General features: G+C 40.9%; 3 protein-coding genes across 6 annotated transcripts; 1 reads left to right on the forward strand and 2 right to left on the reverse strand.

Annotated features, from left to right (window-relative positions):
- Positions 1-31: 31 nt before the first annotated feature.
- On the forward strand, positions 32-4,754 carry LOC122411551 (gustatory receptor for sugar taste 64e-like). 3 transcript variants are annotated; one of them, XM_043420437.1, is made up of 10 exons: positions 32-344; positions 455-718; positions 889-1,123; positions 1,328-1,463; positions 1,532-1,731; positions 1,832-1,923; positions 2,058-2,278; positions 3,375-3,537; positions 3,608-3,697; positions 3,775-3,925. In XM_043420437.1, exons 1-10 carry the CDS (start codon positions 324-326, stop codon positions 3,826-3,828), a joined length of 1,476 nt encoding a protein of 491 aa, XP_043276372.1. In that variant the 5' UTR covers positions 32-323; the 3' UTR covers positions 3,829-3,925. The 3 variants fall into 3 exon arrangements, with proteins under 3 accessions (XP_043276372.1, XP_043276374.1, XP_043276373.1); XM_043420439.1 differs by lacking the exons at positions 3,375-3,537; positions 3,608-3,697; positions 3,775-3,925 and adding an exon at positions 4,715-4,754 and having other exon boundaries at positions 32-718; XM_043420438.1 differs by lacking the exons at positions 3,375-3,537; positions 3,608-3,697; positions 3,775-3,925 and adding an exon at positions 2,445-3,367 and having other exon boundaries at positions 32-718.
- Positions 4,327-9,138, reverse strand: LOC122411553 (gustatory receptor for sugar taste 64e-like). Of its 2 annotated transcripts, none has more exons than XM_043420440.1 (11): positions 8,703-9,138; positions 7,502-7,569; positions 7,246-7,393; positions 7,046-7,164; positions 6,772-6,966; positions 6,310-6,419; positions 5,970-6,140; positions 5,264-5,436; positions 4,924-5,086; positions 4,740-4,829; positions 4,327-4,656 (listed from the first exon to the last, which is right to left on the reverse strand). In XM_043420440.1, the coding sequence occupies exons 1-11, from the start codon at positions 8,804-8,806 to the stop codon at positions 4,555-4,557; spliced, it is 1,443 nt and encodes a 480-aa protein (XP_043276375.1). In that variant the 5' UTR covers positions 8,807-9,138; the 3' UTR covers positions 4,327-4,554. The 2 variants fall into 2 exon arrangements, with proteins under 2 accessions (XP_043276375.1, XP_043276376.1); XM_043420441.1 differs by having other exon boundaries at positions 5,264-5,418; positions 8,703-9,136.
- A 1,926-nt stretch (positions 9,139-11,064) lies between these two features.
- LOC122410812 (uncharacterized) lies at positions 11,065-22,488 on the reverse strand. Its single transcript, XM_043419251.1, has 4 exons — positions 22,127-22,488; positions 16,802-16,913; positions 14,863-15,123; positions 11,065-14,542 (listed from the first exon to the last, which is right to left on the reverse strand). Exons 1-4 carry the CDS (start codon positions 22,283-22,285, stop codon positions 14,478-14,480), a joined length of 597 nt encoding a protein of 198 aa, XP_043275186.1. The 5' UTR covers positions 22,286-22,488; the 3' UTR covers positions 11,065-14,477.
- Between the last annotated feature and the right edge of the window lie 2,172 nt (positions 22,489-24,660).

Here is a 24,660-nt window from a genome sequence, read left to right on the forward strand (position 1 = left end):
TTAACGTACATGAAAACGAACTATAAAGTTCCTATTGGAAAAAAGCGCTTGTCTCTCTTCCTTCGGGTATCAGATTAAGCACGCACGAAGATAAATGTAAAACGATGCGGTTGATGGAGCTCGTCTCATCGGGGCATTATCAGTTCTATTTACTCAGTAAAGTTTCACGTGCGTTCGAGTAACGTTTCTAGTTCGCAAAACTCAATAATTCACTTTTTTTTGTTATTAAGATTCTTTTTTTTCATATCGACTGCTTCTGAGTTTTGGATCCAAACGGTGTTTGAAAATCTAATGCAATTTGGATCGGTGGGAGTCGCTCGAAAATGATCAACCGACACAGAAATGTATTGAATTTACTCGTTCGAGACTGAAACGAATATTTTATTCTAGATTTCCTACTTTATAAAAATGTCTGAATTTTGGATGAATATTTATGAGATTTCAATTGTCACAGATCCCATTAAAGAACGGTGTACCCGGTGTGCCCAAGATTTTATCAAACTACGACGAAATACCTTCGATTCGTAAACCAAGATCAAACCACGTTGATCCTCTCAAAGACATCACTAATCAGTTTGTAAGACCGAGGATATTTGCAACGGAGGAAGAAGTAGACAAAAATATCACCCGGAATTGGATCAATGATACGATCAACCGTCCGGTTCCTCCAAGAGCGACAGTTTTATTACGAACCGATGAATTCACCGATCAGGACTTGGTTGGTACCCTATTTTTTAAATTTTTATAGAACAACGAGTTACAGTGAGCGATGAATTGAAGTGAAACAAAAAAAGTAAAGCTTTGAGGTGCATCATGAAAAATAATTAGAAAGGTAAAATTTCATTTGAGTAAAATTGATTTTGAGACTTTTATTCTATTTCCTTTCAGAATCGTGAAAGCTTCCACTGCGCCATGGGACGAATTCTGCGTGTCGCACAGTTTTTCGGATTGTTACCGCTCGCTGGAGTCACCTCGAAAACTCCGAAGGATCTCACGTTTAATCTATTCCATCTGAGAACGATTTACGCAATGGCCATTTCACTCTTGCTCATGCTAATGTTCATAAGTGCAATCGCTGACACGATCCTCCGTCAATATTATTCGGCTTCCGACAAGAGTCAGGGTAATATAAACTGCAAATTTTTGCAATGTTGCCTGAGATTCGAGACGAAGATTTTATTCTGAACTTGGTAGAATAATTTTTCAACGAAAACTATTTCGTTGTCACAAACGAAAAGTAATATTTCTGTTGCTCGAACCTCCACGCACATTTGAACTCACTTTACTTTCACGAATAGCAGTGAAGGCAAAAATATTTTGGTTTCAGAGCATGTTGGATTCGGGGTTTGGATCATATTTTTCTATGGCAATGCTTTTCTCTGTACGATTTTTTTCATGAGGCTCGCCCCTCGCTGGGTTATTATACAACAGGATTGGCGGGAGATGGAGCGCTTGTTGGACAGGTCGGTGAACATGCGAATCACATTTTCTTTCATTTGCCAGCTGGAAATAATGTTTTTCTGGTTTCCAGAGGTACGACCGAACCAACTCGATTGCGAAGGAAATTCGCACTGATAACCGCAACAATTTTGAGCTTGGCGTTGCTGGAACACGTGATGGGCCTTCTGGGTGGTCCTCCGATGGAACTCCTGCTCTCGTCTCCGGAACTCACCTTCGATAGCGTTGTACATTCCGTTTGCCAGGCGTCGCATCCGTTTCTTCTAACGATTGGTTCGTAGCTCAAAAAAACATTAAAATTTTTCCTCACCGTTCAAATCGTTTATTTACAAGTGAGTGAAAATTTCTTATTTTTTGCTTCAATTTTTTGCAGTCAATTACAATATGGCCACAGGGATAAGTATAATCGCAGTCAACACGGTCGCAGGATTTGGGTGGAATTTTATGGACTTATTTGTGATTCTGGTAATTATTGAACGATCATTTCGGTCGAGTGAAAATCCATGCAATCGTTACGAGCAAAAAGGCACAAAGATGGATGTGTTTCTCGAGGGTAGGACGAAAGTAATATTCTTTTTCGAGTAAACGTCTGTCCCCAGGTGGCGGCGGGCTTGGTTGAACGGTACAAAACCCTCAATAAAAAAGTCACACGTGAGGTTTCCACGTGTCCCAATAACATCGACTGGAACGAGCTCCGCGAGTCGTACGCAACTTTGAGCAAGCTGGTGAAGAACATCGACGATCACATTTCATGTATAATTTTATTATCCTTTTTCAACAACGTCTACTTCACGTGTCTTCAATTACTGACGGCTCTTTCGTGAGTATCCGAGACACCGGGCTCGACTTCTCTTCCTACGCGTCCACGTGCACAATTTTTCCTCCTCAAAATAATCATTTTCTCCTGAAATTTTCAATTCGAACTATAAACTCATTCTTCGACTCTCATTAATTTTCCATTTTCATCATTTCCCCGCACTCGTCAGCTCAGCTCTCGCTCCGATATCGCGGGTGGCACGCGGAAGGTCGACACGGAATGGGAAAACTCAATGAATTTATCCGCACGCAACGCTCTCACGATTCCTTCGATTGTTCGTTGCTTCTCTCGAAGGCCATATCGACCGAGTCGTCCGAACCAGTATAATATTAAACAATTGTACGAATCGCCCCTCGTTACTCGATCGTGATAATCGAGGCAGCATCAAGCGATCGACGCCGCTGGTCCAGACTCCGAAAACGCTCGTTACTACACGGAGAGAATTAAATTTTAAAAATAACCGTCCAGTAACGATGGTGCACTGACGAGCTGCAATTCATCATATCATTGTGGGAAAGAAACTGAATTTTCCTGTAAAAAAAATAACACTCATTGCTCACAGTGGGAACTTTTATCGCGGAGTATTTAGTAAATTTTGACCTCACGGTGAATTTTACCGCGCCGCACTGTCCGAATTTCCATACGAATGTTTTTATGCCAGGATGCCCATTGTTTTTATATGCTCAGCCCTTTGTTGAAGTGTATAAATCAGTGTGCTACGAAATTCGGAAAGGAGTGATCGATAGCGAAGACATTTTGCTGTGATGCACCGTAAAGTTTACTAAACGTTTTGTAAATTTTAGTATATGCAATATTTACTATAAAATATTGAAAATTTCACAGTGCCTTACTGGAATAAATATTTTTCGTTAACTTGTCTCCCCAGTAAAATGTATCCGGTTAATTTTACAGTGAATTTCACGCCAAATATATCACCGTTTAATTCTCTCCGTGTATCTTCGAAAGCTTTTTCATTTATATTAGCTTTATTAAAGAGAATTTTGAGTTTCCATTCAAAGTTTATGCACATAGAAAAAATTGCGTGTGATCATTGGTCGCGGGGGAGTTAAAAATTGTCTCGTAATTTGATGTGACGAAGATTGGCAATGCCTCCTTGGGATCTCGTCTATTTTATCGGTTCGTGCTCGTTCGTCTTTGGCAAAACGGTGACTGTGACGCTGTTAGCTGCTCAAATCAATATCCAGAGCAACGGTGTCCTCCCTGACATATACATGTGTCCAGAATCGGCTTACAATGGCGAGGTAATTATTTTTGCCCACGTGTATACCAAGAATTATTGACGGACTTTCATTGATTCGTTTTTGTTTGAAGACCCGGAGACTGCAGCAACAGCTTTCGTCCGATCAGGTGCTCCTCACAGGCATGAAGTTCTTCCCCATCACGCGACACTTGCTCTTAGCTGTAAGAAGTGCACTTCACTTTAGCCCAAAACCAAATGTCCACGTGTAACGATGCTCGGTTTTTTGAATTTTCATCAGATCACCGGCACCATCGTCACCTACGAAGTCTTGTTGCTGAATTCGCTACACTGAAAGGAGTCTCTTGGGAAAGAAAAACTGCAAATCTGTCACGACCCCAATGACCGAATTGATTTTAAAATAAACTTCGATTCGTTCGAACCTCAACGAATTTGAATTTTTGTACAATTTTTCTTGAAAAATCGGTCCTCGCACCCTCGATCGATGAGGCTTCGGATGCCTCATCGATCCCTCGACTCCAAACTCAAACTTCGGCCACAGCGACTCTCAAAACTTTGGTGTCTGTGGCGATGCAATTCGCAAGAACCGTTGGAAGCATCGATTCTCGTTTATAATCGCATCGAAAAGTTATCCCCAAACTTTACAAGTCAGTGGAGAAACTTTCTCGAGAAATTTCGATCCGCTCATCCGGAGGCTGCACAAAGACTTGCCCCTTCGTTTCGTGCCTCCGGATCCTTCGATCTTTCAAAGCGTGGCAATCGAAAAATCAGTAGGATCGCGTGTGAGTGGCAGTATTTAATGGGATTAAATTGAAATAAGAAAGCTTTCGGATGTTGTTTTTCTTGAATATTTATTTGAAAAATAGCGACGAAGAAATTCGCTCGAGTTTAAAAACAATGTTTTTGCAAGCGAAAATAAATGATTTTGTTTCTTCTCTCTCACAGTACTGCAACTCGCAGGACAAATGTAGAAATGATAATTTTCTTTTCATTCAATCGCTATAGAAGCTCGTGAAAAGTTATTTTTAAATAAACGGTGAATCTCATCGAACGCAAGCGTCTAGTTGACGTCGCAAGCGTGAGTTATGTTCGAAGGATTGCTTGGCTGGAGACCGTTGAATTGCACGAGCACGAGCTCGTACGTGACGATAGTTCCAGCGATCTGAATGATCAAACGTTGCAGAATAATTAATAAACATTGTTGCTCTTCGGTAAAACAGAAGCAGCCAATAATTTTTCACTCACTGTGAGAACGAGGCTTCTTGTGATTGAGAAAAACTTCATTCCCGTCAGCCCGATGTTGTCCGTCGTGACCTGCATCAGGAACCTCACGACCTGATGGACCGATCGCAACGAGAAAGAAAAGGTCAATCTTCTCTGCTGGCATGAAACGATATTTTTAGCATTTGTGAAAGTTGATAAATTGCACCTCGTTCGAATAACTCGAAGCTGAAACGCTGTACAATATTGGTGCAGGAAGCAGAGACTCGTCGTGGACAGCTGCCGCGCACAGAGAGATCGTCGAGGCTCGTGTTAACAAAAATCCAAACGAAAAGCAGAAGTAAATCGTCGTCATGATGCTCGGGAATGGACTGGGGATAAACGACATCAATATTTCATCGAGGAAAATACTGAAAAAGGGCTTTCCCATGAAAAGTACTTTTTTCGATATTTTTTCCTTCAAAGCCTCCAAAGCTAATTGCTAATAAATTCAAACTAAAGTTTGTACTGAAAAAGATTAATTTTCGAAAACTTTCTTCGATAAATACTTGAAGGAGTTAAGCAGTTGAATGCAGATGAACCAGAGATTCGTTCCGAATGACAGAACGACGATACCGGATATGTAAGTATCGACTTGTCTCGTCAACGATGCCAGACGATTGTAATCGGTCCTCGCCTCGGCCCACCACCACTCCGGCATTGCCTTCACAACGAAACAATGCTAAATCCATTCGTTCGGAAATTGTAGAAAAAAACGTAATCAATGAAAGGCGGTGCTCGATGCGGATAAAACAAATCAAATTAATTTACGATGGACGTGCAAATCATTCAACGCTTTCCGCACTCCAATGAAAAGAGAACTGAGCGAAGCTAGTTTTTTTTATCAACCGTCAGAAAAAGTTATAATTTCACAAAATTTAAATTTCCATATATAATCGAGATTACTGTGAAACCTCAAAACAGGGGATCGAAATCGTCGTTTTTTTCTGCCAAATTATGTCGTTCGCGATTGTCTGTGAATGACACGAAAAAAGGGAGAAAAATCTCGAAATAATCGTCTCAAAAAACTTGTCAAACAGTTTCGACTTTTTAATAGTTCCAAAATGGTAAAGCATTCTACAATTCTCCACAAAAATTCGCTCAAAATGAAAAAAAGAAACAATATTTAAAAAACGTCGTGACAGCTTCAATGTGGTATTGAAACGAGAAAAAATCTTGTCAAACGTACAAGAGAATGAGAACTCGGGCATGTACCTTTTCCCGTATCGAGTAGAGACGATTGTTGAGCTGACGAAATTGATCGACCAGAGCGGTGCTTATGAGAATAAGAAAGAGGTCCATGAAGTTCCATGAAAAGGTGCTAAGAAGGTTGCTCGATTGAACGGCTATTCCCTTCCACAAAGTGTACACGGTTTTATTAAAAACCTAAAATCCAATTTTACCTTATGAACTGTCGATTATTATTGAATGGATGAAAATTTGATAAAATTCATCGATGAATCGAGCGATATTGGCGAATGGAAAGAGGCCGTTTAATGGATCAATAAAATCGAACAAGCCTGCGCGAGTATTCTTTAAACTCGAGAATAATTACGTGTGGGAATTGTGACTGAAAATATGTCGCTGCGATGTCAGTGTCACCGCGAAGCGAAGCACACGTTACAGCGCCCAAGTAGCCCGCCAGGATCGAGAGAGCATGTTCAACTGGGAATAACAAAAAAATCAATTCTATCTCGTGATCGCGATGCGCTTCACGGAGAAAAAAATAAACAAACAAGTGTGAAATATAAATGAATACACGACGCAGAAGCTCCGACGATTCAATGAAAACAGCGTTATTGATAAAACGCAGTGAGAAAAAATACTAAATTTACATTTTTTTTTCAATTATTCACGAATAATATGCAGAAATATTTTTTGATCCTCGTACGAAACTGCATATTTTCATTGAGATAAACGAAATCGGGGTCGCGATCAACGGAATTTTTTTTATCCCGTCGATCGTGCTTTCCACGTCGAAGGATTTTCGTCGAAAGTTTAAGTGGATTACGCTTACTCATTGCAGGAATCATTACGACCGCTGTGATGATTTTGAATCTCGCGGCCATATTGAGTTTGGCGACCCGACGATGACGGGGAGCCAATTCGCGCTCGAATCTTTCCCAGGAGGTCGCGAAACTCGGCCAATTCATGGCGAGACGAAAAAACAAAAGATTCGTCATGAAGGTCGTTCCCAGGAACATCAGCCTCGCTGGTTTTCGAGCACATTGTCGGATTATTTATCATAAAAATGTAAGAACGTGTAGATTTTGAGTTCGGATGGTTCTTACTCATTCTCGACGCGGTGATTCCGTTCTCCAGGATCCGCAAAAGACTGCAGGCCACAAGAGTTATCGAGATCAAGAGCGTGATGCAGGCGTAAAAAATCTTGAAACTTCGCCACGTGAATCTGCAAGCGATCGCGAAGGTTTTGGTTGCTTATCGTTAACGAGACTGGAGGCTTTTCAACGTTGAGAACTTTCAAATGTACCTGAGATCCGAGGCATCCGATTTACTGACTTGACTCACCGGAAACAGGGAAAAACACTGTGCCAACTTAATGATCGGCCTCAGAGCAGCGTGCAAGCTGTCGGTCGTTTTGACGAAATTCCCACCCGTCGTCAGCACGGGAGTCGTCACTGAAAACAGACGAAATCGAATTCGTTATTGAGAGTCTTCGCGGGGACCGTCCGTCGCGTCGAGTTTCTGCGTTTCGTCGTCGCCAGTGCGAAAATTTCGGAACTCACTTTCGCTAATGAGCTCCTCCGTCTTCAGGTTTTCGTATCTTCCGATTTGTGGATCGCGGTTGACTGCTCTGCACACAAAATCAAGCGTTGAGGAGTCTTTGCTCGAAGGAGAATTTCCTCGGTGGTTCCAAGCATTAAAAGATCACGGCGAGAAACAGAATTTGGGAATAAACGGAGCGAATAACGAAATGGGCAAAAATGATGAGATCGACTCGCTCTTCGGCTGAGCAAAAATGTTGCCTCAAATTTTCAACCCCCTTAACGCGACTGTATGGCACGAAGCAACGACCGGAGGGAAAACTGTCGACGAGCTGCGAATTGCAATTTAATTACGAGTTCGAATCGTCCGGAGGGAAAAACCGAGAGCCCCATTGGGACGAGAATTATTGTGCCGAGGAACCGAAGAAACTCGAGCTCCGTCCAGGGGACCCCGATACGTAACTGCCTCGACCCCACCACCGATTGATCGCCCTGATCCTCCGATAGGAAGCTCGTTATTCCAGAGTGTTATCAAACCCGTGCGTTATAAAATAGTGAAGGAGGAAAAAACAGCGAAGGATGCTCCGCAAACATTGCAAGTTCAATAAGAAACCTCCGACAAACGCCCCGGGACTTTGCCGCTCGCTCCTCCGCTCCGATGAAAGTCCTTGCCTGTCCGCACTCTCCTTATATCTCCGTCTTGACAAACCCCTTTCTCGAACAGTGGGATTATTCCACGAGTCCGCGTTAAGGAGACCGAGCGATCCCTCGTGTTTTCCCAATTCCAAACAATAACAAGCCCATTCGTTGACTTTGACACGGAGCAATTAGCGAAACTCGGGCGGGGCAAATTCCTCGTTTTCAAACGCACGTTGGCCGAACCGTGGGCCAACGGTTAAAAAGACATTTAATTTTTCGAATTTCGAACGAAAAGGAATGAAAAAAAGAAAAAAAAAATCCTTCCCTCCCAATTTTTTCGTCAAAAATGCGAAGAGAGTTCGAAATTTGAGCTTCGGGCGATCTCAGCTCAGCTTCTCGAATCGAATCAGCCGAAATCCGAGTCGCCTGCCTCCAGTCGTCGAGACAAACTCGTGAGCAGGCAGGACTCTCGGTATCGAATGGAAAGAACGACAGAAAGCGAAATGAGACTCGATTGAAAATGGGCAAGGAGCGCGATCGATCGATTGCTAGATGAGAGATAAAGAGAGGAGTTGGAACTTGCTTGAGTTGGAGCGTAGGAGAGAAAGATTGCCGGCAAAGCGTCCATGCGAGTGTCGGGCGGCGTCTCGTATCACTCTGGCGACCCTCGAGCGCGTTCGAATCCATAACTACCAAACTCTGCTGGAGTTGCTTATCAAGAGATCATCGTTTTCTCGTGAGCGGCCAGCTCGAAGACGGGACGGCGTTTGGCTCGAAAGAAAAGCGATGAAACCGGGGGCCATTGGGCTCGCGGACTCGTCCGATGGTTTTCCCTCCCCGAGAATCCTCGAATAACTTGTTTTTAGGCTTTTACGCCGAGGGGAGATGACGCCGGATGAAATCGCATGTCGAGCACAATCAACTCTGTCAGGACTCGAAGTCGAAATGTGACTGAAGTGGACGCGGCGATGCTAGTCGAGGATCGAGGATTCTTTTCATACGGATCGGTCCGAGGTCTGCTCGCGCGATTAATCTCCCGGCCGACACGTAAATGACATGTGTACGCCGCTCTGAACGACGCGTATGCGACCGATAATGTTTTCGTCACGAGATTGTCACTGCCAAGGGGAGTTTACGTACTTCACCAACAACATATCACTTTTTTATGATCGGTGCACCCCACCAACGTTATCTCGATCGCGTTGCAATAAGCAAAAACTGCGATCGTTACTCCAGGACAATGGGAAATGGAGAAAAATCTGATGCGCGGTCGCGTTGGCGAGAAAACAAAAAAATGATCTTAAGTTGAATCTGGCGAACGGAGCGTTTGGAGATATTCGACACTTTTCGTGCGGACTTTCATTCTGTTTTTTTTTTTTTTTTTTCGTCAAAAGTATTTTCATTTGGCAATAAAAACTTAAGTTTGAATCGTCGACCAAGATTTCCTAGGTACATTAAGGGAACAAACGATTTTGAAAATCGTTTGTTTCGAAACGTTTCTCATCGAAACTGAAAATTAAAGTTTTTGTTGATTTTCAATGAATGGATCAGTTTGTCAGTGGAAATATTGTTATTTTGATGAACGGTCTTCGAAAAAATTGTGGCATTTTGAGTCTCGTGTTTATGGCTCATCCATTGCAGATTTTATCGTTCGCTCGTGTACACAGTTTGCGTTTTTTAATTACCGTTATCGCTTCCCAAGAGCAAACAAGGATTAGCGTTTCATCATAATCGGAAGAGTTCATCTGGTTGGCGTGACAACTTTTCCCAACGTCGAGTGCCTCGAGTAGTCGTGAAATGAATTTCATTTTGTATCTTCCGAGCGGCTCGTTGTGTCAAAATATTCGTTTCGAGTCTCCTTCGCCCTCGTCTCGATTTTCCGGCCTCTCTGAATCCATTCGGGCGAGCCGTGTGACCGAAACAACAAATCGCACGATCTTTATACGTCGCTATTGATTCGGTCACCCTTTTGAATAATTGATTTAGCGCGTTTAACGAAGCTCGCCGCGTAAACAATGAGTCATTTCGAGTACTTTTCCCTCGCACTCAACCATCTCTCCCATCCGTGCGGATGCAGCAATTGATTTTTATCGGAACCAAGCTTAATGGGGACGAAGCTGCGAATAAACATCTCCGCCCCATCCGTTTCGCTTGCCTCTAAATATTCCCAAATTACAAATTTTTCATTCCTAGAAATAAAGATTAATGGACACAGAATATTAGATAAAAAGTCTAATAATTTACTCAATTTTTTCTTCGTGCCAGAAAAATTGTATTTTCGAGTAAAAATTGTACTTTTCCACGGCCCTGTGTGCCACGAGTCCGGAGCAAGGAATAAATTATCGGTTTCCAATGTGTCGGTTGAGCGATTTTCTCGAGTGTGTAACGCGCATTCGTTCTTTGTGAAAGTTGCCAAAGGATAAAATGGGCTTGTATAAATGAAATGTAAATGTACGTGTCCAGGGTGCGGGCTACCCTGGAGATTGGCTTCAGGCCATTCGGAGTGTAAGGTAAAGCCGGTGATACATGAGAGAATGCGAGGATTGGCCTATATGTGCATTATTGTAAACTCGTGGCTCGTGACACCTGGACAACGGATAGCACCCGTTCGCACGGCACAATGGAGACGTCCGTCACTCCGGATCGTTTTAATAACGTTGCGAAGAGTACGTCGCGGAACTCGGACCGAATATATTTATGCTCATCCGTGTGTGTATTAGCAGCTGAAACGAGCGAGTCTGATAAAAAGCTTTTTTTCCAAGCTCGACGTCGGTGGGACTGAGAATTCAAAGCGACAGACGAGTGCCTCGATTTTCCCACTCGTGCTTCAGTAGTTTTTCAATATTTTCAGGTAGAAAGCTCTGAAAGTGCCGCCGAGGTCAAGGGCCACTTGGACAGGCGAGGATGTGGGGACGATCGTCGAAAAAATAGCTGGAAACGCTTCGCTCGTTTTACATATAAAAACATTTTTATTCCTCGTCGCATAGTTTAGTACTAGAACAAATTGTCACCAGGAAACGAGGGCGGGTCTCAGAAGAATATCAAAATTCATCGCGGAGACACGCGGAACACTGCGAAATTCGTTTATTTCGTCGAAGCCTGTGCTCTCGGTTCTCTTCCATCGAACTGAACGTGTCTCGTTGATGACGCAACGACAGGGCTGCACAATAAACTCGAGTCGACTTGATTGTTCACAAAACAAACGTGTTCTCGTCCTCAAACATTCGCTCTTGTCTTCTTCCGACGCACGCTTTTCCATTCCAATTATCCCAAGTATCGAGTCGCTCGCTCCAACGCACACACGCACACACGCACTTAACGTCGAAGAATAATTTCTGGAGTAATTTACGATTCTCCTGAGATTGCGGCTTTTATTATTTCAAACTTTCGACAAAAATGGCTCAGTTCACGCATGTTTTATAATAGACTTTGTAAGATTTCGCATTCATCGTTTTCTCTGCTTTCGATTGACTAGATCTGACCAGATGGCCATGGGTTACAAAGAGAAACAACGTTTTTCAAGCACTTGCGCGACTTTCGCTCGCTATCTAATAAAATCCGACGTTACATTCGTTCGTCGATAACAATATCGAAGTTTTTTTTACATCGTTTTTGAAAATCAAGCGGCGTCCAGACTGCTATTTCAAAAAAATTATCGTTCAAAATCATAATTCAATCTAATTACGTCAATAAATCTTCTGTCAGGCTCGAAATTCGTTCGATTATTTGCTGTCAAAGAGATACAACTTTTTGGACGATTCGAATTCATAAATAAATTTGTAAAGAATTCACGAAAATATAGACTTTTTTTATGTGCCACGATATTTTACCCAGCATTTCATGATATGGTAAGAATACACGCGGATTCACAGGTCCCCAACGCATTATTGTCGCTTGATTAACAAAACAAGAAGTCAAATCATCAACTTTCGTGAACAATTGCACTGCTATTTTGTTTCTTATACTTTTATGATAAACAGAGAGCTGAAAATGAACGCATGAGGAACGATAACAGCAATGTATTGATGAAGAGAGAATTTCGTTTAACGTTACGCATTCGATCTCGTATAAATCGAGAATAAAATTACGAAAAATCAAAAAAAAACAAAAACGAATAACTGTTGTCATGTTTGATGAGTGTCATGAGGAGCAATTTGGTTTCTTCTCAAATTTTTCGAGTTTCAAAAAATGTCTCGCACATTACAAATAAGACGAAGGTCCTTGCAATGAAAATGTTTCTTTCTTGTTCTCCTGTACGCCGAACAATTTCTTAGGCGAGTGAAATTCTCGATTCCAGAAGAAGTGACATCGAACAATAAAAATATCACTGGATCGAGCACTTGTAATTGTAACGAACGCGTTGATCGACCGGATCGACGCGACAGGTTCAACCATAGTAAATTACATGGAAGAAAAATTTGGTATTCCACCAACTCGGTCGATTCTCCGAAGAAATAATCTTATGTCAACGTAAATCGCTCGCAACGCGCTTAGAAAAATAACTCGCATCGTCCGCCGTTACATAAACATCTAATCGTCGGTGTAATTAAAAGAAAAAAAATTCATAAATCAATATTAGCGATAAAATACTCGAGGCAGCGAGAATAGCAAGGAGGTCACTCTATTTACTTTCTCGATCAATGGACAGAAACTAAAAGCTACGTCGAGCGGAATTACTCGTTTGACATTCGCGTACAGCATCAAGGTATTCATTAATTTTTCTCCCCCTTAATAATAAATCTTATCATGCGTTTCACAAAAATTCTTCGGACTCGGAGCTTGCAAGGACAATTCCTATGCGCGCTCAGTTAATGATCAACTTCACTAATTGCGCGATCACAAAATTTTCTTACAAGTGTCAAACGTCAGACCTCCGTACACGCGAATACTCTAGTGACAGGAGAAGAAATACAAAAAAAAACAATTGTAACGAATACGTAAAAAGATTGGCATTGAAATAATGTCAAGTTCAATGTCGAAAAAGTACAATTTCGATCGCAGATTTTGTACTTTTTTGTACAATCTTTCAAATCATTCACATCTGTACGTACCAAAGTTAGAGGAAAGGAGGCTAATTTGGAATACAAAAAAACGTGTATAATGCTATCCCAAATTAGCTGCACTTGCTCTACGTACGTTGGAATAAAACAACAGAATTTTGTCGTACACTGTGGTAGGTCACGAGCCTTAAAAAATAATTCCTATCCGATTAAATCGAAAAAAAAACGATAATCATACGAATAATAATACTAGAAATAATGAATTGGTACTCCAATTGGTATTATCGTCGACGACAATTGAGAATCAAAATGAGACAGACTTTCGAGATCGCAATTCGAGAAAACTCATTGCGAGGCTATCGAATATCATTTCAAGAGTGTAAGATCGAGGCAATTTCTAAATTCTACAATACGAAAAATATTTGCCATGGATCTCCTTAAGTTTTCATCGTTTCCACAAAATCCGATAAAGTTTCTGAAAGACGATCATTCTATTAATATCACACAAAATTTATTTTTCTTTCTAACGTCTAATCTGCGTAATGTTGAAATTAATAACGTTAAAATAAATCAGTTTTAAGAATCAGAAAAGTAGCGTTGTGGTCGTTGATGGTAAAAGAATAACGACAAATTTCGAGAATCTTTCCTTCGAAATCTAACGTTTCTTCGGGTACAAAGAAAAAAAAATAGTAAAAGTCGTGAAATTTTCGAAAGTATTTCGTGTCATGATACAAAATTCATTGCCGCAGGGCGAAAAGGCGTTAGAAACAAAAGGTTTGAGCTTTAAATCGATCCTGCGACTTGCCAGTCACCGATTTTCCATTCTCTCTCGTTTCTTTCGATTTCAATGAGACAAGGGAAAACAAAAAATCGGGAAGAAATTGAAAAAGGTTCACCCGTTTTTCTATCCTGGAACAAGAGGGATTTTGAACGTGTGCGACTAAGTTCATCCGACTTTGAAACTTCACAGCCGAATGGTCGATCTAATTGATGAATGTGTATTCATACATATATAAATATATGTAAATATCGATAAAGATATGCAAATATTTATACAAATATCTATGCATACACACGCACCCGTCGTTAGTAGAGCATTATACCGATCACTTTGTTCAACGCAAAGACAAAACGCGATTTGGCTATCGAGTCAACTCGGAGTCTCGAAGCAACGGTGCATAATCATCCTGACGGTTTTTGCTTGTTCTTCTTCATTTAGAACTCGCGTACGAGGTAGAGACCAATCACGTCGTGGCAACTTTACCAATCATTTCTTACGTCGCTTTCCCTCGGAAATTTACCATCGAGATTATCGAACGTTCGAGAACGTCTCTCTTTTCTTTTTTCTATTTCTTTCTTCAGCCCATTTGCGACTGCGAGGAGGAACCTTCGCCCTGACCCACGCCGCTCGTTCCAGCTCGATCTGTAAAATAAAAAACTCTTTTCAAACTTAAATCAACTTATCGCGACGATTCGCTTTCATTGCATCGAATCGAAATGAAGTTACCACGGAATAAATTCGCTTTCGTCCTCATTCAGTAGGGATTAAAGACCAATAAAAATTCCATTTTTTCTCTCCTATTTTCAACTCTTTTAAACAATCTCCGTTAGCATTCTACCGATTTTATTCCCGTGTTTCAATAATTAAAATGCAAAATTAAGTCTGAACGATTTTCCATTGAAAAAATCGAGATTGAGCCGAGGCTTAAAAAATCGTCAGCACCGATTTTGCTCGCATATTACCGTGCTCCTCTTCGGTCGTGAGTGCCCCGAGTCTCGTCGATAAATCGGCCGTTCCCGTCTCCGCGTGATGACCAAGAATGTCGGGCATCGCGTTTCTACGTCCGGTTCTTCCGGTCGAAAGAAACTCTTTCGAGCCATCCCCGTTTGCATAACTTCCGGGCGTCACTGCTCCATTGTCGTTTCTGCCTCCGCCACCCTTTGCACTTCCTTCACCAGGCTCCGTCTCCACCTCCGGGTGCTTCTGTGATAGCATTCTCAGAACTGGAACGAGATCGGTGGAGAATAAAACTCCCATTTTAAATCACGAATTTGGACAAAAAGTATCGATTCATCTTTACGCACTCGAAAGATCCAAAATTCAACACCGTTTTTCATTCGCCAATCCAAAATTTGGGGATTTTATTAGTCAAACATTTTTGAGAGTTAAACTACTCCGCGTGCTGCGTTTTGAAAACCTTATATTCCAAGCTGATTTTATCCTTTGAAAATGCAGTCATCAACTTCATCACAATTCGATCAAGCTTCAAAAAACTCATTTGACGAAGTTACCGGAATAAAGTTAGGCCTCAAATTGAACTCCAAATTCTTTGCGATTACGAAATTTTTCAAAATTCAACTCCAAACTATTCGGTGCGAGAATTCGTGACACGAAACTTTGTTTTATTCATGAAAAAATGAATTTTCAATGAAACGTTGACACAAAAGCAAATTTCTTAACAAAATTTGACGAATTCGAGTTGGCCTATCTCCATGAATAAATTATTAACCGGGAATTCTATGAGTTTCGTTCTTTCAATAATGCTACGAGAAACCTCGTTGCTTCGAGATGCAACGGAGCATGCTTAAGACGTGAAACATTGCGTTAGTTACTCGTGTTTAGTTTTCACGTGCAGTAATCACTCGTAAAGTGTATAATTAATAATAATGAACGGCGCGTGTACGAGTAAAATATTGCTGTGGCGTTGATCGACTGCAGTAGAGCGATATTTTGGGATTATTTTTCGTTTCTCATCACGTTGAGTATGAACGTGAAATTCTAAGGCGACCAGCGCTCATTTTCGTCGCTTTTTTGGGTCGGTGCTGTCGAGCGATTTGGCAGCGTGCGATGGGACCAGATTTTTGCTTAATGAAATATTATTTATCTGGAGTATTCGCGCGATTTATTTGTCAGCAAAAGAGCGAGGCCAGGAGGAATATTAAAATTGAAAAATTCAAGTTTTTTGTCTTCCCCTGCAACTACTTTGATGGGAGCTTCAGAAATGTTTCACTCTTTGTACGATAATTAAATTTCCCATTAGCTGTTGGCCCGATGGAAAAAAATCTTGCGTTTTTTCTCGTCGTCGTTTGAATAAAGTTCGGCTCGGTGGTCGCTCCTTTTTTACATATTCACTGAACGCGCTCGGAGAGCGAGTCTTCCGAGATATGCCGAGGACTGGAAATCTCTTAACCCGAATCCCTTGGCCCACTTTATTAATTACGTAAATTCTTCTTCGCGAACGAAAATTCATTTTTTAAAAATACTCCAAAGGAGGATAGGAAAAACGGCCTTTCCGGATTGAAAAACGCAATTTTTTCAATTTTGAAAACGAAAAACCGAAAATTTGGAGGGAATCCGATTCGGTGGGGTTTCGATTTAAAAAATCGTGTTAGTCACAGCATGCGATGAGTTGATTCGGGCCAAGCGGAAAACATTGATTGCGCCAATTTATTGTTCACGAAAGCCATCGTTAGTCGAGTTTCCCCGTCATCAAACGTCAAATGAAAGACCAAAGAGGGTTATTCCGACGTCTTGTTTAGCGAGTCCGTTCTCCGTGGCGATTAATGAAACGCGATACATGAATAATCGAAAGAAACGAAAGGTCAGCACGAAAATAAGCGAATGGTTTTTGGGAAAAATACTCAATCGATCGCTTCGAGGAAGAAGAACGACGGAAGGTACCTGCACGTCGTTTACGATCGTTGTGTGCAGCGCACGACGCCTTCGAAATTACGCCCGCCGCAAATTTGGAAGCTGCTGCTCCGGCATCGCGCACAATTTTCTGCTGCTTCACCTGCTCGAGTTTTCATTTTAATAAATCCCTTGCGTACCTCCACCCAAGCTTCTACTTTCACTTATTTATTCCAATTTGCCAACTAAATATGCGACTAATCGCTCGATAAATTTCCTCAGGATCGCGCTACTTCGGCTCTTCGTCTAAAACGGTAACGCTTCGCGACGTTCAAACGAAATGACAGCAAAAATTCAGCCATCTCTGGACTCGCTAAAATCCTTCGACAGCAAAATCAGAGCAATTTCGTCGTTTGAAAAGCAAAATTTGAAGCTTTTCCAATCGAATATTCTATTTTCAACAAATTTTTACAGGGTGTCTAATTTTGACCAAAACAGAAATTTCATGACTTTTAAGGCTTTTTAAGTGAAGGAACAGGAATTTTTCATGACTTTTCTTATGGTTCTGATACTTTTTATTCATCTTTTAATTATAAAAAAATTCAATAAAAATAACAAAGAAATGATATTTTATTTTGAAATAAAGAATCTTTTTTTTCTTACAAACTATTCATTCGATATTCGTTTTTATATCGATGATGAGTATTGACGAACCAGACATTGTCGCCACCCGGCGAATTTTGAAATCATGTTGAAGAAAACCAAAAAATCGACAATGACAATGAGCGTTGCAGAGATCTTAAAAAATCAGGTTGTTTGGTAATTTTTCATGACATTTAATGATTTTTTCAGGTCCGAGTGTAATTTCATGACATTTAAGAATTTTCATGACTTTTCAGGTCGTTAGACACCCTGTTTTTATTCCGACCAAGTTTTTTCTCGAAATTCACGAGCAAAAACAGAATCTTTTTCGATGCAAACAATTCTCGATTGCCTCAGCATTTTTTCAATGAATTGTCCGCTCGTAAAGTAACAAAGATGGCTGAACATCTTCTTCAAGGGTTTGGGAACCCCTGAAACTGCTATTTTTTTTATGAAAACGTGTGCATGAGTCAAAATGAAAAATAAAAGTTTCTATTCAAAAAATCGTTTCTTGTCATTCTTCTACCGATTCGCCTTAATTCGAACGAACTTTAGCTAACTTCACGATAGAATTGATGTGTTGCCTGGACTTTTCGAAACTTGGAAATGAAAAATTGTATCCCGTAGCGCAAATGTCGATCGACTCGGTACCACCCGAGTCTATTGAAATGTCAATTCGTTATGGGAGTAGAGAACTGACGAGTCCAGAGAGAATATCTGCTCCGAACAGAATCATAATCGATCTGAGCCCGAGTAACCAAGTTTGACGTCTGTATATGCAATTTAAAACTTTCCTCCTAGTTTCCTGAGCCTTCGACTAAACAGAGAAGACACGGAGAATAGAGAGCCGCACTATTCTCGCCTGCAACGACAACGTTTCAGCTTCGTCTTTAAGGTAGATGGGGGAATATTCGTTATCCAAGATTGCGTTCTCATATTTTTTGTAGGCAAAAATGAATGTGTACTGGTCGACGCTGAAGTGTGCAATGTTCGAGCGCGACGAAATAAACGAAAAGAACATTTGTAATTGCCCATTTTTTTATTTCACGAAGTATCGCGGTGCAGGTTGAAAAACTACAAATTACACGACGCTGAAGTTTCCAACGTTGGAGTCCAACGAAATGAACGAAAAAAACGTTTGTAATACACCAATTTTTTATTTCACGAATCGTTGGTGCAGCTTGCAAAACTACGAATCGCTACGAATCGCAAATTTGGCAGAGAACAAAATAGGAGAATTACTGGAATTATTGGAGAGTTTTTTTCGATCGTTTCGTTGGACTCCAACGTTGGAAATTTCAGGGTCATCAAATTACAAATTCGGGGGAAAACGAAATTGGGGAGTTACCGGAATTATTGGAGGCTTTTTTCATCATTTTATTGGACTCGAACGTCGCAAGAACGATATTCAAGAATACATACGTTCATTTTAGAACCTTACCGTTGAAAATCGACTGAAATATTGAAATATATTTGAGGAGAAATCATTTGGATTAGACGACAAATGGATTGGTAACGTTTGGCAACGCTGCATTCGATATATCTTGACACACGTGACGTCAGTTCGACCTTTTCGTCATATTTTGTCGTTCGTTTACTTCGCCCCGTTTTTTCATTAGTTTTTACAACGAAGCGACCATTTTAATCCCGGTAAAATTTGTAATCCTTCATTTTTTCAGTTTCTTCCATCCAAAATCACTTCGTAAAACTTATAAAATTAATAAACAAAACTGAGAGCGTGACAGCAACAGCAGCGGCAGCTGTGTTGCACCCCGGTGCTAGTCAAAATGAGCTCTTCAAACATAAGTTTATAATAAAATTGCATAAAAATGTTGGTTCTCCATCGATTATATTTCTAAAATAATAAAATTATTATTTTCAAGTGAATTTAATATTTTTAAATGAAAAAAAAAAAAATGAAAATAAAAAAGAAAGCTCAAGTATTATTTTACGGTCTTTTGGAATTTTCGAAAAATATATTTGGTGCAAAGATCACGCAGCCGTCACCCATCTACCTTAATTCGAAAATGAATTTGATTTAATCCTTGGCTCTACAAAAGTTCATTCGCATGATCGCTCATATCTTCGAGTTTAATCCTTCAAATATTGAATAATTTCTCGACAATATTCGTGAATCGTGTTTCAAGAAAATTCGTCAAATTTAATACCAACGTTCAATTGAAGTTTCATTTATTCGGGGAGAGTTTATTTCTACGAAAATTCGAATTTTAATCATTCAAAGCGTCCCGGGAAAACGAAACGAAAAAAGTGAATCCAGCCGCGGCGGGGGAGGCGCAACACATTTTCCGGTGGCGAGGATTCCGTGGAGTGAAGAAGCAAGAGAAAACGTTTCAAGGAGAGCTCCGTCGCGCGAGGGTTGGAAACACGTCTTTCCGGTCTACTGTGTTAGCAACCCCTCGAAGCAAGGACTCGAGGGAGGAGAGCACAAAGATATCGCGCGCGGAGTCTCGAGATGGAGGTACTTTGACTATTTTTAGCGGGTCAGGTGGCTCTCGTGGCGCGGTAGTTGATACTTTTCTTAACGCGTGTACACGAGAGAAACCTCGACAACGAGAGACACCCGGAGTTCCAACGATTCGATGACTCGAGATGCTCGTACTTTCCTCAATCTTCGTTTATAATTATCGAAAAATCCCTAATATCGAGCGCAAGGGAGCGAGAGAATTCTCGGGCAACTTGAGGAAAATATTTACGAATAAAAGAAAAAAGTGGGAGACGGAAATCTGGCAACAGGGAAAAAAATCGAGATTTTTTTTATTTGACGAGATTCAAATTCATGAACAATTTTTGGCGAAAGCAGGAATAATTAGTTGGCCACCGGACTCGTATTGTTTCAGGAATTAATCGTGCAGAATTTTTTCCACAGGACACGCCGCTGTTGAACTCTCGACACCATTTATTCGCGCTCATTTTATAACGAATATGCAAAATATAACCGTCCGTAAACGCATACATCTTGCTCACGGACTTCCAAAGCATCGCGACTTTGTGTCGGTTAATTAATTTACGGGAACCCGGCAATTCTAATTAAGCCGACCCTGTTTCTCACTCGTACGGATTCAATTTCCGTAATCGATTTTCAATATTGGCCGATTTTCACGGGTCATGTGTCCGCGACGCGTGTGCGAGGAACGACGAAAATTGATGGATGCTCGCTCCTCCGCTGACGCTCGAGAAATGTCGATTTTTCACTTTTCTTTTAAATCCAAATCAAATTTCATTCGAAATCATAATTTTCGCAGATTTTCTCATAAATGTTCGAATTTGATTTTAAATATTTCTCAATTATGATAAAACTAAAAATACCGAATGAATAGAAAAGAAAAGACGAAAATTAATCGCACCCTTTTTTCGCTCCACTCAATTAAAAACCCTGCGGAAAGGATCGAAAGAATTTCCATAGGGCGGAGAAAAATGATGTCGAACAGAAATTTCAAGGCTTTGCACCCTGCCAATTTTCTCAGAGAAGCTCAACCTCGCGAATTTACCCTCCGAAACGACAAGAGGATCCCGATAAATCGAAGTATGCGGGACGCAAGATTCAAGGGTTCATTCGACCCCGGTAAAGGGTCACCGGTACATTAACCGGCCGGTTACGACGTTGCGTGGGGGTTTTAAAATGATCGGCCTTCCGAGGAGCACCGCGGTGAAAAGGTTTCGGGGAAGAAAGAGTGAAAAACCAAATTTATCGACGCAACATTTTTCATGTCTCGAAATGCCTGAATTAACAAAACAGATTTTTATCTGTTCGAGAGTTAAACGAAATTTTAAATAGATCAACGCAATGAGAACGTAGAGTTGAAGAAAAAGGAATCGAGAACATTGCCTGAAATAAACAACCCGTTTATTGAGAAAATAATACAGCGCACATCTAAGAAACTTAACGCGTCATTGACCACACTCCGCAAGGCTATATCGACGTGCTTTCTTACAGATTTATCGATCATAACCTTTACGAAGAATGTCTTGTCATCCGGTGACTAGATTCGCTTCCCCCTATCCGGACTCGACGACAAAAAACACGTAATTCAGGAAGGACTCTCGATGCGTGAAATGCGAACGTATGAAAAGAAAGAAATTTGTTTTTGTATACCCCCCCCGGGCCCTCGTTCCTTGGCCAACGCGCGTGGAGCTTCGGTGAAACGGGATTGACGCGAAAAAACTTCGCGAGCAATTCAACGTGTCTATACGTCCAAGTCGTAAGAAAAGAAAAGAAAAAAAAACCAAGAACGTGGGTGAAAGTCGAGGAGGAAAACTCAGGGGAGAGGGCCTAACGCGAGCCTATTCGCGAACCTAACAAAATAAAAAAAAAAAAAAACAAGTTGTTTCCCTGTCCGATATCGGGTCAAGGCGACGACACTTTTTTCCAAACTGTATTCCAACGATAATCATTTGAATAATCAATAGAAAAATCATAAGCAAGTGTGAATGAAGGAAAATAAATTAGTTGCCCCTCATCGCAGTAAGAAATATTTTGCACTATTTTCTAAGAAATACACAAGCAAAATAATGACAAAACGCGCAGTCAAAGGAAAATGAATTTCGCGACTGGCTACCCTCAGCTAAAACGACCAACCTCGTGTTGTGAAATTTTCGTCAGAATTTTCCCCACGACTGACATGAATTAAAGTGAAATATTCTACGAGGATACCAAAATAGAAATCGCATTTAAGATACTCGAATGAAAGAATGAAGTATATATAAAGCACTCACCATTGATAGAGAATGAAAAAATAAATAAATAAACAATCGAGTCGATTCCCGTCGAGTCTTATCGGCGAACACAAACAGTCGTTTTTCAAGCGTACATGTGGAGAACGCGTAAGTCGCACGACGAGAAAGAGAGGGATTACCGCACGTTCCCACACCCATCCATAACAATAATAACAATGATAGAAAGCGTAAAAAACACACGCGTAACGAAAATTCCTCGCATTTGTATACGTTTTATCGGCCAATTCGTTGGCTCTGCTGTGATTGAAGCACGAGACACTCGTGACGAAAGAGAAGTTACGTTTACGGCGTGTTTGCGGTGTGACGCACAACCGTGTCGCGAAACGGGGGAATACCGAGGGGAGGAAAAAAGGAAAAGAGGGGGAAGAGAGACGACCGAGCAACGCTAGAGAGAGCAGGGCAATGCGAGAAACGGTGTTCTTCTTTCTCTTTTTGCTGTTCCGAGTTTTCACGAGTGCGAAGCGAAACGTTCGCCACTGAAGCACTCACATTCTCGCAATAGTAGAGATGATAGAGTAAAATGAAAAACGCGAATGCATCGAGCGCCTTTTTCATTTTCTCATATCTTTTCATTTGCTTACCTAGAAATTTCTTTCCACGTTATCCCCATTCTCTCGACGCTTGTCGTCGGAATTGCACGAAAAGTAATATTCATCCTCGATCTTTAAAATTATAACGTTTTATTACGAAATCACGACTTTTTCGATCATTATCATCGATTGTGCAAAAAAATCACAGCCAAGACAAGTTTAACCAGCGATTTTCCTGGTCGGTTTGCATTTTGAAAAATAAAAATTAAAAACTCGCTGGAGCCAGCTATAGACTTCACTTTTTACGTGACACACGTTCGCGTCTAACTAAATAAACTGTCAAAAAAAAAAGTAAATAAAAAAAAGAATACACCGGTGCCGGAGCATGATTGGCATGATGCAAACATACACACGTACTATATAGTCAACGCAAAGACAGTTTACGATTTACGATAGAGGCATATGAAACTATTATGATTAAAAAGACACACCGTTATGTTGTACTGACTATCGGTTTAGTCGTGCAAAAATGATGCAGCTGTCGAAATAACTCTAGCTCGGCGTCGTTTCGCCATCTTTTCAGCTCCGCTTATCTCGTATCTGGCGGTGACAAGATGTTTCCTTTGTTTTTATTCCAGCTGCTATTTTCCTACTTCAACGATGAGGTTACGTTTTTTCAGAGTTTGTTGGTTTGCTACATTATGCAATTTACCGGTGTTGAAGTAATAAAAATATCTTATAAATCTAGATAAACGACGCGTCGAGGCTCACGCTCGCGAAATATCTAACCTTTTATCGAATCGTTCTGCTGGAGGAGCTTATATAGGGAAACGCACGAGGCAACAGTAAATACGAGTCGCGCTCTTGCCGGAGAATCTTGCAAGAAGATAGAGAGAAAAGATGTTTTGACATTAGGAAGAGAGAAGGAACAAGAAAATCTTAGACTGTCTACTTTGTCTGCCCTCGAGGTTTTTCGAGCTCTCGGTCGATCGAAAAGCATCATTGACTGTTAGCGCCATTGCGGAAATCCAAGGAACTAAGTTCAACTCGGTCGTTACGCTAGATTTCAACTTTATGAGTCAATGAAGGTGCAGTTAAGAAGTTTTATGATATAACGAAGGAATTCTTGTTGTAGGTTTGCCGTTCGAAATATTGAAAAATCTCAATTTGCAAACTTTGTTGCTTCGTCGAAATGATCTTTCTGACTTCACCGGACTAACATGCATTGAAAGTCGTAATTTCTTTCACTCGCTGGTACTCGCTCATATTTGCACAAGTCATATCTATTTCTCAAGAGAGTTTATGTTACACTACCCGATACACGTGATTAATTTGAACGGGTTCCGGAATTCTGAGCTCACTGACGAAATTGTGAAATCGTTTCGCTCACATCTAAGACTTACGAATTTCTGCAACATTACCATTTATTATAATCCAAGTCACAACGACTTTTAAATCGGCACGTGTAGGAGTCGCGTTTTTATGTAAGCGTACCGGAATTTCGAAGGACAAACCGCATGCGAATTTATAATATGCCGAAAGTCGTGGGTTGAAAATGATCACTATAGAAGCTTTGATTGCAATCGATTCTCAAATATCGTCGAAACTCCTACAATGCGATTCTTTAGCGCCGAAAATAAAATGGGAGTTCCACCGGTGTTTTAGTTCATCATCAGTGTTTTAGTTCATTCAATTACGGCGAAGGGCGCAGCACACTCGTTTTGACCCTCCATATGCTAATTGTGCTGAACGAGAACTTCGCAAATTTTGTTGAAACTTCTTCAATAATAATAAATCTGTCGCCATGCGAGACACAGGCCTTCAGTTAGAGTTCAACACCTTCTCTCATATTATTCTTCTCATTAAACATGCCTCATGCATCTCAAGTTATACCAACATGATTTCACTCGCGTTTCATGTGACGTTCGTTGCAGAGAAGGTCGTTTATGACGAAGAATCTTGAGCCGGTGGTAATACAAACGC

The sequence above is a fragment of the Venturia canescens genome, chromosome 5 (genome assembly GCF_019457755.1).
Source record: "Venturia canescens isolate UGA chromosome 5, ASM1945775v1, whole genome shotgun sequence".
Taxonomy (NCBI): domain Eukaryota; kingdom Metazoa; phylum Arthropoda; class Insecta; order Hymenoptera; family Ichneumonidae; genus Venturia; species Venturia canescens.